Source organism: Lissotriton vulgaris, chromosome 4_1, assembly GCF_964263255.1.
Source record: "Lissotriton vulgaris chromosome 4_1, aLisVul1.2, whole genome shotgun sequence".
NCBI lineage: Eukaryota > Metazoa > Chordata > Amphibia > Caudata > Salamandridae > Lissotriton > Lissotriton vulgaris.
The window spans coordinates 2,076,960,802-2,076,981,006 of record NC_141691.1 but is presented as its reverse complement, the minus strand read 5'-3'; the positions used below and the strand labels follow the sequence as shown (position 1 = coordinate 2,076,981,006).

The window sequence follows — 20,205 nt, the reverse complement described above, 5'->3', positions numbered from 1 at the left end:
GCACGCCAAGGGGCGGTAGGGAACATTTTGTGGATTTTGTGTGGGGTTGAATATGATAGCCACTATAGTTGTCCAGCTATGCAACAGTCTTTGAAGTCTGGAGCCCCCATGCTGCCCACATGAGGTATGCAAAAACAACAGTTGATGGACAGAATGCAGAGCAATGTCATACATTCACCCGAGTACAGAGATCTGGGCCTAAATCCATCGTTTTTTTGCTCACAGTGCCATTCCAGTTTGAACCCAGTCATATGCAAATCAGTCTTGACCATGTGCCCCCTGGGAACAGTCCAGCCCGAACTGCCAAGCCAGGTCGTCCCTGGACTGGAAACAAGCATCCTAGGACTGGTTTCGGGCTTTCAGCCCTCATCAGCCAGGATAGCTTGATTCCGGTGGCATGGAGAGCACAGGACTCACGTCTGAGCATACCCATCCCACTCGGGGTGACAAATGCAAAAACAACAGTTGATGGACAGAATGCAGAACAATATCACACATTGCAAAATGGGGAATCGCAATTGACCCCAGTACAGAGATCTGGGCCTAAATCCATCGTTTTTTTGCTCACCATGCCATGAACCTAGCCATATGCAAATCAGTCTTGACCTTGTGCCCCATGGCAACAGTCCAGCCCGAACTGCCATGCCAGGTCCTCCATGAGTTAGGCATCTACAGTTTATGTAGATTGATTCTGCGGGGACCTCTCCCACCTGTAAGATCAATCAGTATGGTGTTCAACAGTTTAAACACCCATGCCGTTATTATGATTGGTGAATTCACAAAGTGGTACAGCAAGTGTGGCAACATCACCATTTTCGCCAGGGACAGATGGCCCGCTATCGACTGGGGTAATTTATTTATTTTATTATTTATTTAAAGATTTGTAAAGCGCCTGGTGACCCGGAGGCGTCCCCTCGCTGTGAGAGCTTGAAGTTGGCCAAGAGGGGAGAAAAAACTTATTTAGGGAAAAGCAGAGTTTTGAGCTGCTTGCGAAAACGCAAGTAGCAGGGTTCCAACCGCACACTGCGGGGGAGCGAATTCCAGCGTATAGCTGCCTTTACGGAGAAGCGACGGCCTCCAGTACGTACCCTGTAATTTAATCCAGTAATGTGACCCAAAACAACACTTGAGATCTCAGTGTGTTAATCTTATGTATGAGGTTGCCCTCCAATAGATAATGGCCCGATTCAAAAAGGTAAACTGAGACAAAAGTCTAACTTTACGACTTTTGATATTCACAAATGGCATTTACGAGTAATAAAGTTAGACTTTTGTCTCAGTTTAACTTAGGTTTTGGTCTTAAGTCTAACTGAGACCAAAACTTAAGTCAAACTGAGACAAAAGTACTACTTGTAAATGCCCTTTGTGAATACCGAAAGTCATAAAGCTAGACTTTTGCCTCAGTTTACCTTTGGGAATCGGGCCCCTTGTGTTTTGCGGTATATCTGAATCCCCAGTTAGCAAAAGGTGCTTGGTGCTGTTTGCAGTTGTGTGTCACCGAATCTAAATGTGGTCTCTGTATAGGTATTAGCAAAGAAGTAAGCTCAAGATTTATCTGCATTAATATGCGGCCCTTACAAGTGGCCAAACAAGGACAGCAATTGGGCTATCTCTAATTTGCCCTCCCAGATGTCTTTGAAATACAGAAGCATGTCATCGGCATATAGAGACACTGAATACACCACTCGATCGAAAGGGACCCCACTGTGGTCCACCACCTGCAGGATTCGCTATGCGATTGGCTGGACCGCCAATATGAAGCATAGAAGGGACTTATGGGAACCCTGTTGAGTGCGGCTAGACACTTGGTAGGGATCGGAGACATAGGGACCAGTTCTGGCTCTGGCCGTAGGTGATGAATATAGTAGTTTCACCCACCGCATATGAGCAGTGGGTATCCCATAGTGAATCAAAGCAGCAAGCTTGGGAGTCGCGGACTAGGGTATCAAAATCTTGTTGGTTATCAAAGGAAAGGCAGCCGGCATATGGGTGGTCTCAGGCTACATCCATTATTCCACACAGGCCCTTATGTTCAAGGAGATGCTGCATCAGGTAAATCAACCATATTGATCCGTGTGGATCATGTGCAGGAGTAATGGAAGCAGTAGGCGGGCCGGGGTTTTACTGAGAATTTTATATTCTGTATTCAGTACCAATGCCAGGATTAACAGGGATGTTCCGATAGCTTTGCTATTGGGGGAGGGGAGCGTGTATTATACATCTAGTGAATTCCATCAGATGCGTGTGTTTATTGGGGACAAATCTGATGATGCCACGAATCTCACTCGCCAGGATGGAAGCAGCAAGTTCTTCACTTTCCATTGTGGGCACCCGAGGCAGAGCTGCTCGGTGTTGACACTCAGATAGTTCTACAGGGTCGGGAGGCTGCAGAGCCATTTATAAAGGGGTGCAATTGTCTAGGAATGCTATTGATCCCCAGTTGTGTCACCACTGGTCCCTGCGTGAGTGCGTAGATTGATAAGATAGGCTTAGGAGATGGTTCCGCACAAATTAACTGAGCCAGTAGCGTGCCCGCCCTGTCGGCTTCTGTGTGCTCTCTGAGTGTTGGCTCTCTGGCCAATCAAGACACCATGCACTACTACCTTAAATGCTTCACATTCCACCAACGGCGAGCAAGCCGTACCAGCATTGTCGGAGAAATATGTATTAATGGTTGTGGCATAAGTGTCTCTAAATCAGACGTCTTCTAAGAGACGTGGCTGCAGACACCAGCTTGGTCTGGGAGCAGGAACCCGTCTCCATGACACCAAATATTGTTATATTTTACTATTAAACAGGCAGTACAAGTGTGGTTATCTTCCAGGTAATAGTGGCATGTTTTTAATGGTGCAGCAGGTGTAGTGGCACCAGAGCCAAAAGCTCTAGGGACCCCACTAAACACAGAATATTGCTAAATTTAACTACTAAACAGGCAGTCACAAGTGCAGTAATCTAGCAGGCACCAGGGTCATGATTACAATGGTGTAGCCGGTGCACTGACAACAGGGCCAAAAGCTCTAGGCAGACCACCAAACACCTAATATTGCTATATTTTACTATTATAGAGGCAGTCAAAGTGCAGTTACCTTTCAGGCAATACAGTTATGACTGAAATGGTGCAGCAGGTGCAGTGGCACCACAGCAAAAAGCTGTCTTACCTCCTCTAAACACCAAATATTGCTATATTTAACTACTAAACAGGCAGTCAAAGTGCAGTTATCTTGCAGGCAATACAGTTATGACTGAAATGGTGCAGCAGGTGCAGTGGCACCACAGCAAAAAGCTGTCTTACCTCCTCTAAACACCAAATATTGCTATATTTAACTAGTAAACAGGCAGTCAAAGTGCAGTTACCTTGCAGGCAATACAGTTATGACTGAAATGGTGCAGCAGGTGCAGTGGCACCACAGCAAAAAGCTGTCTTACCTCCTCTAAACACCAAATATTGCTATATTTAACTACTAAACAGGCAGTCACAAATACAGTTATCTTTCAGGCACTAGGATCATAATTTCAATGGTGCAGCAGGTGCAGTGGCACTGGGCCCAAAAGTTGTGGATCTTTTTTTCTAACATTAAGGCTGCACAGCGTTAACTGTTTACCGATACTTATCTTCCCCAGGCTGCATGCATTTAAAGCTTGCTTGTTTAACTCTGCTTTAGTGTGTGTAGCTTTTATCACATTTCACATTCCTTATGGTATTATTCTCCTAATACAAATTGCATTTTATTCTGTGTCATGTGTTTGTTGCTAACAACATTGTTTTCTTCTCTGTGTCATGTGTTTGTTGTTGGCGCATTATGTAGTGTAAACTTGAAGGAACTGATTGCAGTGCTTTACATGAGCATGCTCCCTGGTGCTCTGAAGGGATGTTTTAACCTCCTATATCCGTTTGGACAGTTTCTGAGTAACATCACAGCACAGACAACTCTAGGATTGTATACATGGTCATGTGCCTGTTCTAAAAGTATTCATTGAGTTTTTTGATTGCACCCTATTCCTTTAAGTTGCCAGGAAAGGAGTCTGTATAGTTTCAGTAGCAGTAACTTTAAAAATTCCAGCTGCTGGGCATTGCTGGTATCTTTTAAACACAAAAAACATATTATTTTCCCCTGGTGTAAGTTCTCTTTTTTACCACTAAGCATTTAAGTTAGTAAGCAGGTAGGTGGTAAGACTTTCTTTTCTTGGGACTGGCCTTTACTGTGCAGATTGTATTGTTCTAGCACAAAACATGCTATATTGTTTGCTGCATTTTCCTTGCCCCATGTGAATAAACAACGTGGTCATTGAGAGATACTCTAATAGTGAGAAGTTTGCAGTCAGTCTTTCCATGGATGTAAAATGCATTCATATTTATTTGCATACTTTTAAAGCGTGGTATTTTAGCTCAATAATTGCTAAAAATAGTTCGCTGAAGTCATTTAAACAGGCTCCTGTATTTTCATTGTCACATAATCTAAAGAACACCAACTGTACATTCTTAAAACAGGCAAAGTGCATTATCTAGTTATCATGATTTTAATGGTTTAGCAAGTACAGTGGCACCGGGACGTCTTACTTTCAGTGTGTTTCTTTCACTTATATTGCACAAATGGTCAAATGCTCATTTGAACAATGTAAAGTTAATTTTCATTTGTTTATGTTACCAATGGGCAATAACCAAACAACACCTTTTAATCGAGTTTTCACAATCTTGTTTTCTGGTTTTGCAAAAACCGTGCTTACGATTTACTTGTATGTTTTTGCATCCCACCCTTTACGTATTCTCCACATAGCTGCAACATTTTCAAGTCTACTTGTCAGGTACATTTTTTTTATGTTTGTCCATTTACCTAATCTCCTTTATAATACCAGTAGTAAAAGCACAATATATTTCCTTTTTGAACATAAACAAGTCATAACACTTTAACAGACTTTCTGTAACTTATATTGTGCAACGGCTCATCAAACTACAACTTAGAAGAAAAAAAGTGTATTATTAATCACATAGGCAAAACCTAATGCATTCACTAATGCTTGTTTAAAGCTGTTCTGGAAAGTCATGATGTCACACGGCCCTCTCTGGCGGAAATTCTAAAAGGTGCCTCATGATTCCATGGTCTACCAGGCTTGCGTGCTTTTTTCTCAGTACTAGAATGACATTGGGTAGCTCCTGCACTTACCTTGGATCCAGCTGGAGCCATGATGTAGAAGCCGCAGTCCATGTTGGAATCGTAATTCTTGGGGAAGTTAGGGGATGAGATGGTGCCGTCAGAGCTGGTGAATGTGCCGCCACATTTTACTGTCAAACAGAAGAAAGAATCATCTTAGTACTCTGTGCATAGAGTACCGGTGATGAGAGTACAAAGTCCACCTGCACAAAACACATCTCAGCCCTTCCACAACTGTGTGCCACACCAGAACCAGGAGTAGGGTCCTGCCTGATGCCCCCGGCACGCTGTTTGTGCCTCAGCTCACACTTTCGAGCAGCTGTGCGCTGTATAAATTAAATATAACATAACATAACATAACATAACATAACATAACATAACATGTCCCCAAAAATAGTGGTACATGGCAAGAAACTGGGGACATGACATGAGGTTCCAGTCATAAAGTACACATTTACTGTCAGGATGGTAAATAATAGAGCCCATGTCCCTGCCAATAGAGGACCCCCACTTTCAGAGATTCTTGTCAGTACTCTCCCATGTCACTAATCATATGTGTTCCCATATATTTTGTGCACACTGTGATCTTTGACAACCCCCGATCATCGGTGGCCAAGACAGAAACAAAACACTGCTAATCTATGTACCATCTCCAGCTCCTTTCCCCAGACTCAAGGTATTTTGTCAGTGTACTGGGCTCACGACATCTTGTAGTTCATGGTGAGACCTCTATAGACTCTGAGAAACAAGCACTTCATGCAGTGAGCCTTACGCCAACACACCCAGATATCCTGGGAGCACAGCTCACTGGGTCCCAACAAGAGGTCTTGGTGAGCTGTAGAAGGCCTTTGCTTCCTTCCTCCCCTGTCTGTCAGTGGGCTGGCACCAAGGGCTACAGCATTACTGTAGAAGGCCCTTGCTTCCTCCCTCCCTCCCCCCCCCTGTCAGAGAGTCGCCTGACACCAAGGACCGTACCACTGCTGTAGGAGGCCTTGAACCCACTGGCGGTGATGGAACCATCTGTCACAAACTCCAGCAGCATCTTATTTCCAGAAGACATGAATGGCTGGAGCAGCCCGGTCCCACACGCTTTGCTGAGTAAGACTGGGGCTGCCTTACTGTTGCCCCTATTGGAATTGCAACTAATCGTCAAGCGTTGTATTGAGTGCCAAAGGAAAGGCTGCCTATATTTCCAAGCAGGAGCATCTATAGGTTGGTGATGTGGCTAAAACGTAAAGTGTAACCATGTTCAATGTTAGTTACATGTCCTAAGAGTGCTCATGTGGTGCACTTGTAGCTAGCAGGCACCAGAGTGTCCTCTGTAACACACCAACAGTAAAGGGGAATCTCTCTTCTGTGTGCTGTGCACTTGTGTGTGTCTGTGTAGATCTAAGGCACAGAAATTCTGTTAGAAAAATGGGCAAAGGTAAGACCGAGTAAGAGAAAGATGACATTACCAGGGGCCCTCGGAAGATGGGGGCCCTAGGCAGTTGTCCACTTTGCCCTTAAAACATCTTAGCTCTCAATGAAAATATAAGAAATGCTTGAAAATAGGTTAATTTGTTCCAGAGATAGCCACTTAGAGAAAGTAAATTCTTGCTGTTTCCACACAGATTGTTTAGCATATTTTTGAAAATTTGAACATTTATTAGAAATGAATCCTCAATAAATCCAAGTAGATAAAAACACACTACAAAGTGAGAGAGTGTGTGACCATGAGGTACACGTTACAGGTCTACCTATGTTGCCATTTCCTGATGGGTTGTTGAAGCACTTTTTTGGCAAGTAGCTCGCTACTCTGGAACCCATAAAGGACTAGTGGTGAATTAATATAGTGAAATATGAATGTGATTTGAGTGGTGGATATGTTAGTCAGTTATTTGTATTGAGAAGGATAGTGAAGAGATAAAAGAGGGAAAAAGGTTTGCATTTATATAGAGCTTTCTACCTCTGATGAGGTGTTGAAGTGCCTTTTTGGTGAGTAGCACGCTACTCCGGAATTCATTTTAGTTTGCAGGGTCACCTATTAGTCATAATGTTTGAGAACATTTTATGGGTCTGGCCTCAACAAGTAAAACATTTTGATGGTGTTTTGAATAGAAATCGCACATTTTTTTGGGGGGTCTTTTTTTAAACTTTGATATATATATATATATATATATATATATATATATATATATACCACAGCTTTGACGAAAATCTGCCTGCGCCTCCTTTCAATGGCGGGCCCCGACGGGGTTTCGTCCCACCCCTATAGATCCAAGAAAAACGCTGTCTCTTTCCCTCATAAGACAACAAGTCGAGGCCCAATTTGCTTTTCAAGTGAATTTATTTAGGCAACAACACCCAACGCGTTTCGCAGCCTTCGCCGCTTGCTCACGTTTTTCTTGGAGATATATATATATATATATATATATATATATATATATATATATATATATACATATATATATATATATATAGTGATATTATTCGAGATGTAATGATTGATGTCATGAGTGATGTCACTGACCATGTCATGAGGGATGTAATATGTGACGTCGTCAGCAGTGCATTGCGGGCGCGCGAGTTATAGTTAGCTGAACTAACTATAACGGGGGAATTTCAATGGTTTTGTATGAGTGAAATGTCCAGCTAACTATAACATGTGTGAAACCTATGGTTTTTTCAGAGAATTTCTAAGGTTTTTTAAATGCTAATTCCTAACTATAACGTGGCTGAAACCTATGGTTTTTTCAGTGAATTTCTAAGGTTTTTTAAATGCTAATTCCTAACTATAACGTGGCTGAAACCTATGGCTTTTTCAGTGAATTTCAAAGGTTTTGTAAATGATAATGTTTAAATGTATTAATTGTTATATTTTTTTATACTGATTTACTACATTGTTTTAACGTATTTTTTTTAGATATTTTATTTGTTAAATTACATTACATATTTTTAATATAAATTGAAAAAATGTTTTTAAAAATATTGAAATTGAAATATTTTTATTTTTATTTTTATTTTTTAAATGTATATATATTTTATATAGCAGGCAATGATATCCTATGGAAGGAAATTCAAGTTACTGGTAAGTACGGTTGAAATTACTTTTCAGGATCAGTACTGGGCTGAAAGATTCAGCACTGAGGTCTCTCCTGATAACAGGTGAATAAATCGGAATTCGTACTTCGGCAGATTTTATAGGAATTTTTTTAAGTTCCAAAACCCCGCACTTAGAAGAATTTCCAAGTGAAACCAGTCAATGTTAGCCTGTGGAAGGAAATTCAAGTTACTGTAACTACGGTTAGAATTACTTTTCAGGATCAGTAGTGAGCTGAAAGATGCAGCACTGAGGTCTCTCCTTATAACAGGTGAGTAAATCGGAATTCGTAGTTCAGCTGATTTTAAGAGGAATATTTGTACGTTTCAAAAATAGACACTTAGAAACTTTTCTGGTGAAAACCGCACAATAGAGTCCTATGGAAGGAAATACAAGTTACTGGTAAGCACTCAACTGGCTACCTTATGAAGCCCGTATTCACTTAAAGGTGGCTTGTATTACCCATAAGGAGTTACACCACAACACCCCGCCGTTTCTAGCCCAAAAACATACCCTATCTGGAGGAAACAGACATTCCAGGAGCACAGATAACCTACTCCTGAAATCTGCAAGGTTCAATAAGACAAAAACCTCCAACAGAGCATTTTCTGGTGCAGCGCAAAGAATCTGGAACTCGCTTCTGCGATTTATCAGAAAAATCACCTCATCGTTCCTTGGTTTAATCACGTTTTAGCCTTATATGGCGGTAATGAGGATATAAACAGCCCCGGGGTAGTCAGTTCTGGAGATGGGGATACCTCAGGGGTGGACGTCCTCCCATTCACGGCCTCTGAAGTTGCAGTGGCTATTAGACACCTAACCCCGAAGAAGGCGGCCGGTCCGTATGGGATCCCTGGGGACCTCTTGATTGCGGAACCTCGGGCTTGGGCCAACCTAATCGCCACAATAATGAATTTGATTGAAGGGGACACCCTGTGCCAGATTCTTGGAAGGGGGCTGAGGTGGTAACAGTGTTTAAGAAGGGGGCAAGAGATGACCCTGCCAATTACAGACCTATCAGTTTGATAGATGTAATCCAGCAAGTGGTTGGCAGGGTCATCATCTCAAGGGTTGGCAATTGGATGGAGGAGGCTAGCATCCTCTCCCATTTCCAAGCGGGATTCCGAAGAAAGGTAGGCACGATGGACCAGGTCTTTCGCTTTTTTGTTATCTGTTGGAAGACAGTTACCATCAAAAAAGGCAGTTTATATATGGCCTTCATAGATCTTAAAACAGCTTTTGACCTTGTCCCTCGGTTTAAATTGTGGGAGATCCTAGGAGGGATGGGATTCCCCGGTACTCTCTTGAGTCTAATCGTAAAGCTCCACGAGGGGAATTATGCGAGGATCAGATGGGGTACCCAGGGCCAGTTAACGGATAGGGCCCCTGTGAGGAGGGGAGTACGCCAGGGCTGTGTCATGGCCCCGACTCTTTTTTCCCTGTTTGTGAATGGAGTGGTGGACCATCTGAAAGGGGAAGAGTCGGATGCCCCATCCCTGGCGGGGGAAAGAATCCCCACCCTACTCTTCGCCGACGACACCTTATTGATCTCCAAATCCCCAGTGGGTCTGCAAAAACTCTTGAATCGATTTAGCTCCTTTTGCACTAACAGAGGCTTAATCATTAACACCTCGAAAACTAAATTGATGGCATTCTCACCTTCCAAAAGATTTAAAAATAACTTTTCGCTTAATGGGGCCCCCCTGGAGATGGTCGACTCATTCGACTATCTTGGAGTTCGGATAAATAGTCGAATGACTTGGAAGGACCATCTGGCCAAAATGTTACTCGGTCACAAAAGAGTATCTGGGGTGACTCTGAGGGAGCTTCGTGAGTCAACTAGCAAACCTGTCTCCCCGGCTTTGGCGATTTATGAGGGCCAGATACTCCCGGCGGCATTATATGGCTCTGAGCTCTGGGGGTTCGAAAACGTCTCAGAACTTTCCATAGCAGAAAATAAGTTCTTGAGGGAGGTGGTGGCTCTTCCCGCCTCTACTCCGCTGATCCCCCTGCGATTAGACTTGGGCAGACGAGCCCTCAAGGACCTGGTGAGGCTACGCCCGTTGCTTTTCTGGACCCGCTCAAGAAGAACTGAGGAGCTTGCTAAATATGCTGAAGGGTTGGATGACCTTCTACTGCTCGACACTGGCAATAAAATTGGGTGGCTGAACAATGTGAGAGACCTGGTTCTCAAACTAGGACTAAGAGATACATGGGAGTCACAAATGCCGCAACCCAAGGAAGTGATCAAGAAGCTATACTGGGATTGGGTACAGGGCGAGGCATTGTGTGGATCGGTTGGGGTTTCACTTACGGATCGGTTTTTGGAATTTAAATGGGTGAGAAAACTGGAACCTTTCCTTGACCTGATAACCAAACCCCTAGACAGAGCACTATATTTAAAACTAAGGTACGGGACGCTCCCGGTGCATGATTTTACCATGAGGTGGTCCAAATCTGGTGTCCACTTGCGTTCGTGCCCTGGCTGTGCAGCACCTAAGGAGACTGTGGCCCACCTATTTTTTGCCTGTCCCGCCTATAAAGTGGCCCGGAAAATCTGGCTGAAACCTGTATGTAGGGAGTTGGGGTTGAGGTGTCATAGACTGGCCTTACGTGTACTCTCTACCGATTCATCATCCACTGTGATGATATGCGGGGTGGCAACATTTTTGAGTAGTGTTTGGCTGATGCGCTCACGGTTACTGAAGTTGTATTCTAGGTTACCAATTGATTGATGTATGTAACTGAAGATACCGTCTCTTAATTTAGTGACTGTTGAGTATGCTTCATCTCAGGTTACATTATTTGTGCTGCTATATTTTATTACTGTTTTAGCGGGGGAATTGTATATTTATTGTGCATCTGTACTCTTTTATGGTGAACAATTTTTACCGAATAAAGATTATTACTACATTAATTGTTATATTTTTTTATACTGATTTACTACATTGTTTTAACGTATTTTTTTAGATATTTTATTTTTTAAATTACATTACATATTTTTAATATAAATTGAATTTTTTTTTTTTTAAATATTGAAATTAAAATATTTTTATTTTTATTTTTATTTTTTAAATTTATATATATTTTATATAGCAGGCAATGATATCCTATGGAAGGAAATTCAAGTTACTGGTAAGTACGGTTGAAATTACTTTTCAGGATCAGTACTGGGCTGAAAGATTCAGCACTGAGGTCTCTCCTGATAACAGGTGAATAAATCGGAATTCGTACTTCGGCAGATTTTAGAGGAATTTTTTAAAGTTCCAAATCCCCGCACTTAGAAGAATTTCCAAGTGAAACCAGTCAATGTTAGCCTATGGAAGGAAATTCAAGTTACTGTAACTACGGTTAGAATTACTTTTCAGGATCAGTAGTGAGCTGAAAGATGCAGCACTGAGGTCTCTCCTTATAACAGGTGAGTAAATCGGAATTCGTAGTTCAGCTGATTTTAGAGGAATATTTGTACGTTTCAAAAATAGACACTTAGAAACTTTTCTGGTGAAAACCGCACAATAGAGTCCTATGGAAGGAAATACAAGTTACTGGAAGGCACTCAACTGGCTACCTTATGAAGCCCGTATTCACTTAAAGGTGGCTTGTATTACCCATAAGGAGTTACACCACAACACCCCGCCGTTTCTAGCCCAAAAACATACCCTATCTGGAGGAAACAGACATTCCAGGAGCACAGATAACCTACTCCTGAAATCTGCAAGGTTCAATAAGACAAAAACCTCCAACAGAGCATTTTCTGGTGCAGCGCAAAGAATCTGGAACTCGCTTCTGCGATTTATCAGAAAAATCACCTCATCGTTCCTTGGTTTAATCACGTTTTAGCCTTATATGGCGGTAATGAGGATATAAACAGCCCCGGGGTAGTCAGTTCTGGAGATGGGGATACCTCAGGGGTGGACGTCCTCCCATTCACAGCCTCTGAAGTTGCAGTGGCTATTAGACACCTAACCCCGAAGAAGGCGGCCGGTCCGGATGGGATCCCTGGGGACCTCTTGATTGCGGAACCTCGGGCTTGGGCCAACCTAATCGCCACAATAATGAATTTGATTGCTAGGGGACACCCTGTGCCAGATTCTTGGAAGGGGGCTGAGGTGGTAACAGTGTTTAAGAAGGGGGCAAGAGATGACCCTGCCAATTACAGACCTATCAGTTTGATAGATGTAATCCAGAAAGTGGTTGGCAGGGTCATCATCTCAAGGGTTGGCAATTGGATGGAGGAGGCTAGCATCCTCTCCCATTTCCAAGCGGGATTCCGAAGAAAGGTAGGCACGATGGACCAGGTCTTTCGCTTTTTTGTTATCTATTGGAAGACAGTTACCATCAAAAAAAGGCAGTTTATATATGGCCTTCATAGATCTTAAAACAGCTTTTGACCTGGTCCCTCGGTTTAAATTGTGGGAGATCCTAGGAGGGATGGGATTCCCCGGTACTCTCTTGAGTCTAATCGTAAAGCTCCACGAGGGGAATTATGCGAGGATCAGATGGGGTACCCAGGGCCAGTTAACGGATAGGGCCCCTGTGAGGAATGGAGTACGCCAGGGCTGTGTCATGGCCCGACTCTTTTTTCCCTGTTTGTGAATGGAGTGGTGGACCATCTGAAAGGGGAAGAGTCGGATGCCCCATCCCTGGCGGGGGAAAGAATCCCCACCCTACTCTTCGCCGACGACACCTTATTGATCTCCAAATCCCCAGTGGGTCTGCAAAAACTCTTGAATCGATTTAGCTCCTTTTGCACTAACAGAGGCTTAATCATTAACACCTCGAAAACTAAATTGATGGCATTCTCACCTTCCAAAAGATTTAAAAATAACTTTTCGCTTAATGGGGCCCCCCTGGAGATGGTCGACTCATTCGACTATCTTGGAGTTCGGATAAATAGTCGAATGACTTGGAAGGACCATCTGGCCAAAATGTTACTCGGTCACAAAAGAGTATCTGGGGTGACTCTGAGGGAGCTTCGTGAGTCAACTAGCAAACCTGTCTCCCCGGCTTTGGCGATTTATGAGGGCCAGATACTCCCGGCGGCATTATATGGCTCTGAGCTCTGGGGTTTCGAAAACGTCTCAGAACTTTCCATAGCAGAAAATAAGTTCTTGAGGGAGGTGGTGGCTCTTCCCGCTTCTACTCTGCTGATCCCCCTGCGATTAGACTTGGGCAGACGAGCCCTCAAGGACCTGGTGAGGCTACGCCCGTTGCTTTTCTGGACCCGCTCAAGAAGAACTGAGGAGCTTGCTAAATATGCTGAAGGGTTGGATGACCTTCTACTGCTCGACACTGGCAATAAAATTGGGTGGCTGAACAATGTGAGAGACCTGGTTCTCAAACTAGGACTAAGAGATGCATGGGAGTCACAAATGCCGCAACCCAAGGAAGTGATCAAGAAGCTATACTGGGATTGGGTACAGGGCGAGGCATTGTGTGGATCGGTTGGGGTTTCACTTACGGATCGGTTTTTGGAATTTAAATGGGTGAGAAAACTGGAACCTTTCCTTGACCTGATAACCAAACCCCTAGACAGAGCGCTATATTTAAAACTAAGGTACGGGACGCTCCCGGTGCATGATTTTACCATGAGGTGGTCCAAATATGGTGCCCACTTGCGTTCGTGCCCTGGCTGTGCAGCACCTAAGGAGACTGTGGCCCACCTATTTTTTGCCTGTCCCGCCTATAAAGTGGCCCGGAAAATCTGGCTGAAACCTGTATGTAGGGAGTTGGGGTTGAGGTGTCATAGACTGGCCTTACGTGTACTCTCTACCGATTCATCATCCACAGTCATGATATGCGGGGTGGCAAAATTTTTGAGTAGTGTTTGGCTGATGCGCTCACGGTTACTGAAGTTGTATTCTAGGTTACCAATTGATTGATGTATGTAACTGAAGATACCGTCTCTTAATTTAGTGACTGTTGAGTATGCTTCATCTCAGGTTACATTATTTGTGCTGCTATATTTTATTACTGTTTTAGCGGGGGAATTGTATATTTACTGTGCATATGTACTCTTTTATGGTGAACAATTTTTACCGAATAAAGATTATTACTACATTAATTGTTACATTTTTTTATACTGATTTACTACATTGTTTTAACGTATTTTTTTTAGATATTTAATTTTTTAAATTACATTACATATTTTTAATATAAATTGAAAAAATGTTTTTAAAAATATTGAAATTGAAATATTTTTATTTTTATTTTTATTTTTTAAATTTATATATATTTTATATAGTAGGCAATGATATCCTATGGAAGGAAATTCAAGTTACTGGTAAGTACGGTTGAAATTACTTTTCAGGATCAGTACTGGGCTGAAAGATTCAGCACTGAGGTCTCTCCTGATAACAGGTGAATAAATCGGAATTCGTACTTCGGCAGATTTTAGAGGAATTTTTTAAAGTTCCAAAACCCCGCACTTAGAAGAATTTCCAAGTGAAACCAGTCAATGTTAGCCTATGGAAGGAAATTCAAGTTACTGTAACTACGGTTAGAATTACTTTTCAGGATCAGTAGTGAGCTGAAAGATGCAGCACTGAGGTCTCTCCTTATAACAGGTGAGTAAATCGCAATTCGTAGTTCAGCTGATTTTAGAGGAATATTTGTACGTTTCAAAAATAGACACTTAGAAACTTTTCTGGTGAAAACCGCACAATAGAGTCCTATGGAAGGAAATACAAGTTACTGGTAAGCACTCAACTGGCTACCTTATGAAGCCCGTATTCACTTAAAGGTGGCTTGTATTACCCATAAGGAGTTACACCACAACACCCCGCCATTTCTAGCCCAAAAACATACCCTATCTGGAGGAAACAGACATTCCAGGAGCACAGATAACCTACTCCTGAAATCTGCAAGGTTCAATAAGACAAAAACCTCCAACAGAGCATTTTCTGGTGCAGCGCAAAGAATCTGGAACTCGCTTCTGCGATTTATCAGAAAAATCACCTCATCGTTCCTTGGTTTAATCACGTTTTAGCCTTATATGGCGGTAATGAGGATATAAACAGCCCCGGGGTAGTCAGTTCTGGAGATGGGGATACCTCAGGGGTGGACGTCCTCCCATTCACGGCCTCTGAAGTTGCAGTGGCTATTAGACACCTAACCCCGAAGAAGGCGGCCGGTCCGGATGGGATCCCTGGGGACCTCTTGATTGCGGAACCTCGGGCTTGGGCCAACCTAATCGCCACAATAATGAATTTGATTGCTAGGGGACACCCTGTGCCAGATTCTTGGAAGGGGGCTGAGGTGGTAACAGTGTTTAAGAAGGGGGCAAGAGATGACCCTGCCAATTACAGACCTATCAGTTTGATAGATGTAATCCAGAAAGTGGTTGGCAGGGTCATCATCTCAAGGGTTGGCAATTGGATGGAGGAGGCTAGCATCCTCTCCCATTTCCAAGCGGGATTCCGAAGAAAGGTAGGCACGATGGACCAGGTCTTTCGCTTTTTTGTTATCTATTGGAAGACAGTTACCATCAAAAAAGGCAGTTTATATATGGCCGTCATAGATCTTAAAACAGCTTTTGACCTGGTCCCTCGGTTTAAATTGTGGGAGATCCTAGGAGGGATGGGATTCCCCGGTACTCTCTTGAGTCTAATCGTAAAGCTCCACGAGGGGAATTATGCGAGGATCAGATGGGGTACCCAGGGCCAGTTAACGGATAGGGCCCCTGTGAGGAGGGGAGTACGCCAGGGCTGTGTCATGGCCCGACTCTTTTTTCCCTGTTTGTGAATGGAGTGGTGGACCATCTGAAAGGGGAAGAGTCGGATGCCCCATCCCTGACGGGGGAAAGAATCCCCACCCTACTCTTCGCCGACGACACCTTATTGATCTCCAAATCCCCAGTGGGTCTGCAAAAACTCTTGAATCGATTTAGCTCCTTTTGCACTAACAGAGGCTTAATCATTAACACCTCGAAAACTAAATTGATGGCATTCTCACCTTCCAAAAGATTTAAAAATAACTTTTCGCTTAATGGGGCCCCCCTGGAGATGGTCGACTCATTCGACTATCTTGGAGTTCGGATAAATAGTCGAATGACTTGGAAGGACCATCTGGCCAAAATGTTACTCGGTCACAAAAGAGTATCTGGGGTGACTCTGAGGGAGCTTCGTGAGTCAACTAGAAAACCTGTCTCCCCGGCTTTGGCGATTTATGAGGGCCAGATACTCCCGGCGGCATTATATGGCTCTGAGCTCTGGGGGTTCGAAAATGTCTCAGAACTTTCCATAGCAGAAAATAAGTTCTTGAGGGAGGTGGTGGCTCTTCCCGCCTCTACTCCGCTGATCCCCCTGCGATTAGACTTGGGCAGACGAGCCCTCAAGGACCTGGTGAGGCTACGCCCGTTGCTTTTCTGGACCCGCTCAAGAAGAACTGAGGAGCTTGCTAAATATGCTGAAGGGTTGGATGACCTTCTACTGCTCGACACTGGCAATAAAATTGGGTGGCTGAACAATGTGAGAGACCTGGTTCTCAACTAGGACTAAGAGATGCATGGGAGTCACAAATGCCGCAACCCAAGGAAGTGATCAAGAAGCTATACTGGGATTGGGTACAGGGCGGGGCATTGTGTGGATCGTTTGGGGTTTCACTTACGGATCGGTTTTTGGAATTTAAATAGGTGAGAAAACTGGAACCTTTCCTTGACCTGATAACCAAACCCCTAGACAGAGCGCTATATTTAAAACTAAGGTACGGGACGCTCCCGGTGCATGATTTTACCATGAGGTGGTCCAAATCTGGTGCCCACTTGCGTTCGTGCCCTGGCTGTGCAGCACCTAAGGAGACTGTGGCCCACCTATTTTTTGCCTGTCCCACCTATAAAGTGGCCCGGAAAATCTGGCTGAAACCTGTATGTAGGGAGTTGGGGTTGAGGTGTCATAGACTGGCCTTACGTGTACTCTCTACCGATTCATCATCCACTGTCATGATATGCGGGGTGGCAACATTTTTGAGTAGTGTTTGGCTGATGCGCTCACGGTTACTGAAGTTGTATTCTAGGTTACCAATTGATTGATGTATGTAACTGAAGATACCGTCTCTTAATTTAGTGACTGTTGAGTATGCTTCATCTCAGGTTACATTATTTGTGCTGCTATATTTTATTACTGTTTTAGCGGGGGAATTGTATATTTATTGTGCATATGTACTCTTTTATGGTGAACAATTTTTACTGAATAAAGATTATTACTACATTAATTGTTATATTTTTTTATACTGATTTACTACATTGTTTTAACATATTTTTTTTAGATATTTTATTTTTTAAATTACATTACATATTTTTAATATAAATTGAAAAAATGTTTTTAAAAATATTGAAATTGAAATATTTTTATTTTTATTTTTTAAATTTATATATATTTTATATAGCAGGCAATGATATCCTATGGAAGGAAATTCAAGTTACTGGTAAGTACGGTTGAAATTACTTTTCAGGATCAGTACTGGGCTGAAAGATTCAGCACTGAGGTCTCTCCTGATAACAGGTGAATACATCGGAATTCGTACTTCGGCAGATTTTAGAGGAATTTTTTTAAGTTCCAAAACCTCGCACTTAGAAGAATTTCCAAGTGAAACCAGTCAATGTTAGCCTATGGAAGGAAATTCAAGTTACTGTAACTACGGTTAGAATTACTTTTCAGGATCAGTAGTGAGCTGAAAGATGCAGCACTGAGGTCTCTCCTTATAACAGGTGAGTAAATCGGAATTCGTAGTTCAGTTGATTTTAGAGGAATATTTGTACGTTTCAAAAATAGACACTTAGAAACTTTTCTGGTGAAAACCGCACAATAGAGTCCTATGGAAGGAAATACAAGTTACTGGTAAGCACTCAACTGGCTACCTTATGAAGCCCGTATTCACTTAAAGGTGGCTTGTATTACCCATAAGGAGTTACACCACAACACCCTGCCATTTCTAGCCCAAAAACATACCCTATCTGGAGGAAACAGACATTCCAGGAGCACAGATAACCTACTCCTGAAATCTGCAAGGTTCAATAAGACAAAAACCTCCAACAGAACATTTTCTGGTGCGGCGTAAAGAATCTGGAACTCGCTTCTGCGATTTATCAGAAAAAGCACCTCACCGTTCCTTTTCAAAAAGGAAGCAAAAGCATTACTGATGAGCGAACTCCTGCCTTAAAATCTGCACAAATACCAAGCCAGCTGCTACATTTATCTTGAAGATAATGACTTTTTAGGTCTAATTTGACTTCCTTTCGCAAGCTGTTCCGTTCTATGCCTGTATCCCCCGAACTTGAATATGTCCTTGTTGTTACTTATTAGCATTGTTTTCTGTCATTGCGGTTGATAACAAATGTACTTTTATTTCCCTGCTCACTTTGTAAAGCGCTCTGTTACCCTACCTTGGGTCTGGTCCGCGCTATAGAAAACTCTATAAATACATAATAAATAAATAACATAAATAATGCCCCACTGTTTGTTGGAATGGATTTGAGTGCTCTTGATTCAGTGTTGTGAGTCATGATAAGGCGTGTGGTTACATATCCCTTAGTGGCCAGGTCCGCTTGAGTGTCTGTATCAGCAGTGGTATCTGCGGATGTGTTCTTTAATACCAGCTCTCTAGGAAATGAATTAGGTTTGGTGATTGCAGCAGTGGTAGTCTTTTCAGTGTATCCCTTGGCTTTGAATCTCATTTGGGACTCCAATTGGCATTTGGCTAGGTCAGTGGGATTGCTGCAGATTCTGGGCAAGCGCAGCACTTCTCCGTATGGAATGCTAGCTATAAGATATTGTGGGTGAAAGCTGGTGGCGTGAAGGGTAGAGTTACCTGCAGTGATTTTTCTATGGAGGGTGGACTGTAGTGTGTTTTCTGAAACATAAACATTTACATCTAAACATTCTAGAGTGTTTGTGCTGATGAGGGAATTGAACTCCAAATTTAATGCATAATCCACTACAAGCACGGTTTTCAACTATACTGCTCCAATCTCCCCTATTCCTTAAGTGACTGTTTGGATTTTTGTCTTCACCAAATCTCGCAGCACTAACACTGAGTTTTCGAACAATTATGCACTTATTTTTAACTTTACCCATAAGTGATTGCACTGTAGAGCATTTTTCTCACCTATTCGACTTCTTTTGTAGCAGTTGACTCGATTTCCATACATCAGGCTCCGCCCTCAACATATTAAGATTAAACTCCAGCAATATCTAGGCCCTTCTTCCGCACCAGCACTAAGCTTATAATTCTTGCCTAAATTAGTTGCGCGCCGACTGATACATAGACTTTGGCATTGGCTTCCACATGCTTTTACAAATATGAATGTGTTAAATACATTGTTCCCCTCTTAGTTACGATAGTACACCAGATTCCTCCCACATTTAATTGTGGCATTTGGCACTCATGGTTTTTAGGATGTCTTCACACACCCAGGATTCATGAGGGATACCGTCTAATTTTGTTTTCCATCTGACAACATTTGGGAGACTTCAAACCCAATCATTGCATTCATTTATCATATTTTTTTATCTTTTACCATGCCGCCGGCACCGCCAGCACACAAGCTTACCTTCTAATCTGCTGCGATCAACTGATGTTACAGAACATATGGCCATCCACACCTACATATAGAGGGGTAGTCTTTTCTCTATGCCTTCTACCAAAATTGCATGTCATTGCTGCGCTTAGTCATCACTGCATGACAAGATGTTTTACTACATGCTGCAAAAGTGTAACGTTTTTTGTCTTGTCACTATGAACATCGTAAAGTCACTCAAGTCACTATAAATTGAATGCCTCTCACCTTAGTGCACTATGTGATCAAGACCACAGGCTTGTGGTTGAAATGCGTCATCCAGACAATAACATTTCTCTATTGCATCTTTAACTGGATATATATATATATATATATATATATATATATATATGAGGTATGTCCAGTTCCCAACGAAAGCAGCGCAGCGCAGTCAGCCACACCGACAAACAGGAACCAGC

At 42.7% G+C, this 20,205-nt stretch overlaps 1 protein-coding gene across 1 annotated transcript in view; it reads right to left on the bottom strand.

The window, feature by feature from the left end:
* Positions 1–20,205, bottom strand: part of LOC147725057 (embryonic protein UVS.2-like) — a 110,324-nt gene that overhangs the window by 20,409 nt on the left and 69,710 nt on the right. The window contains exon 13 of the mRNA XM_086918154.1: positions 5,163–5,281. Within this exon, the coding sequence (XP_086774280.1) occupies positions 5,163–5,281 (119 nt within the window). The remainder of the gene's footprint in view (positions 1–5,162; positions 5,282–20,205) is intronic.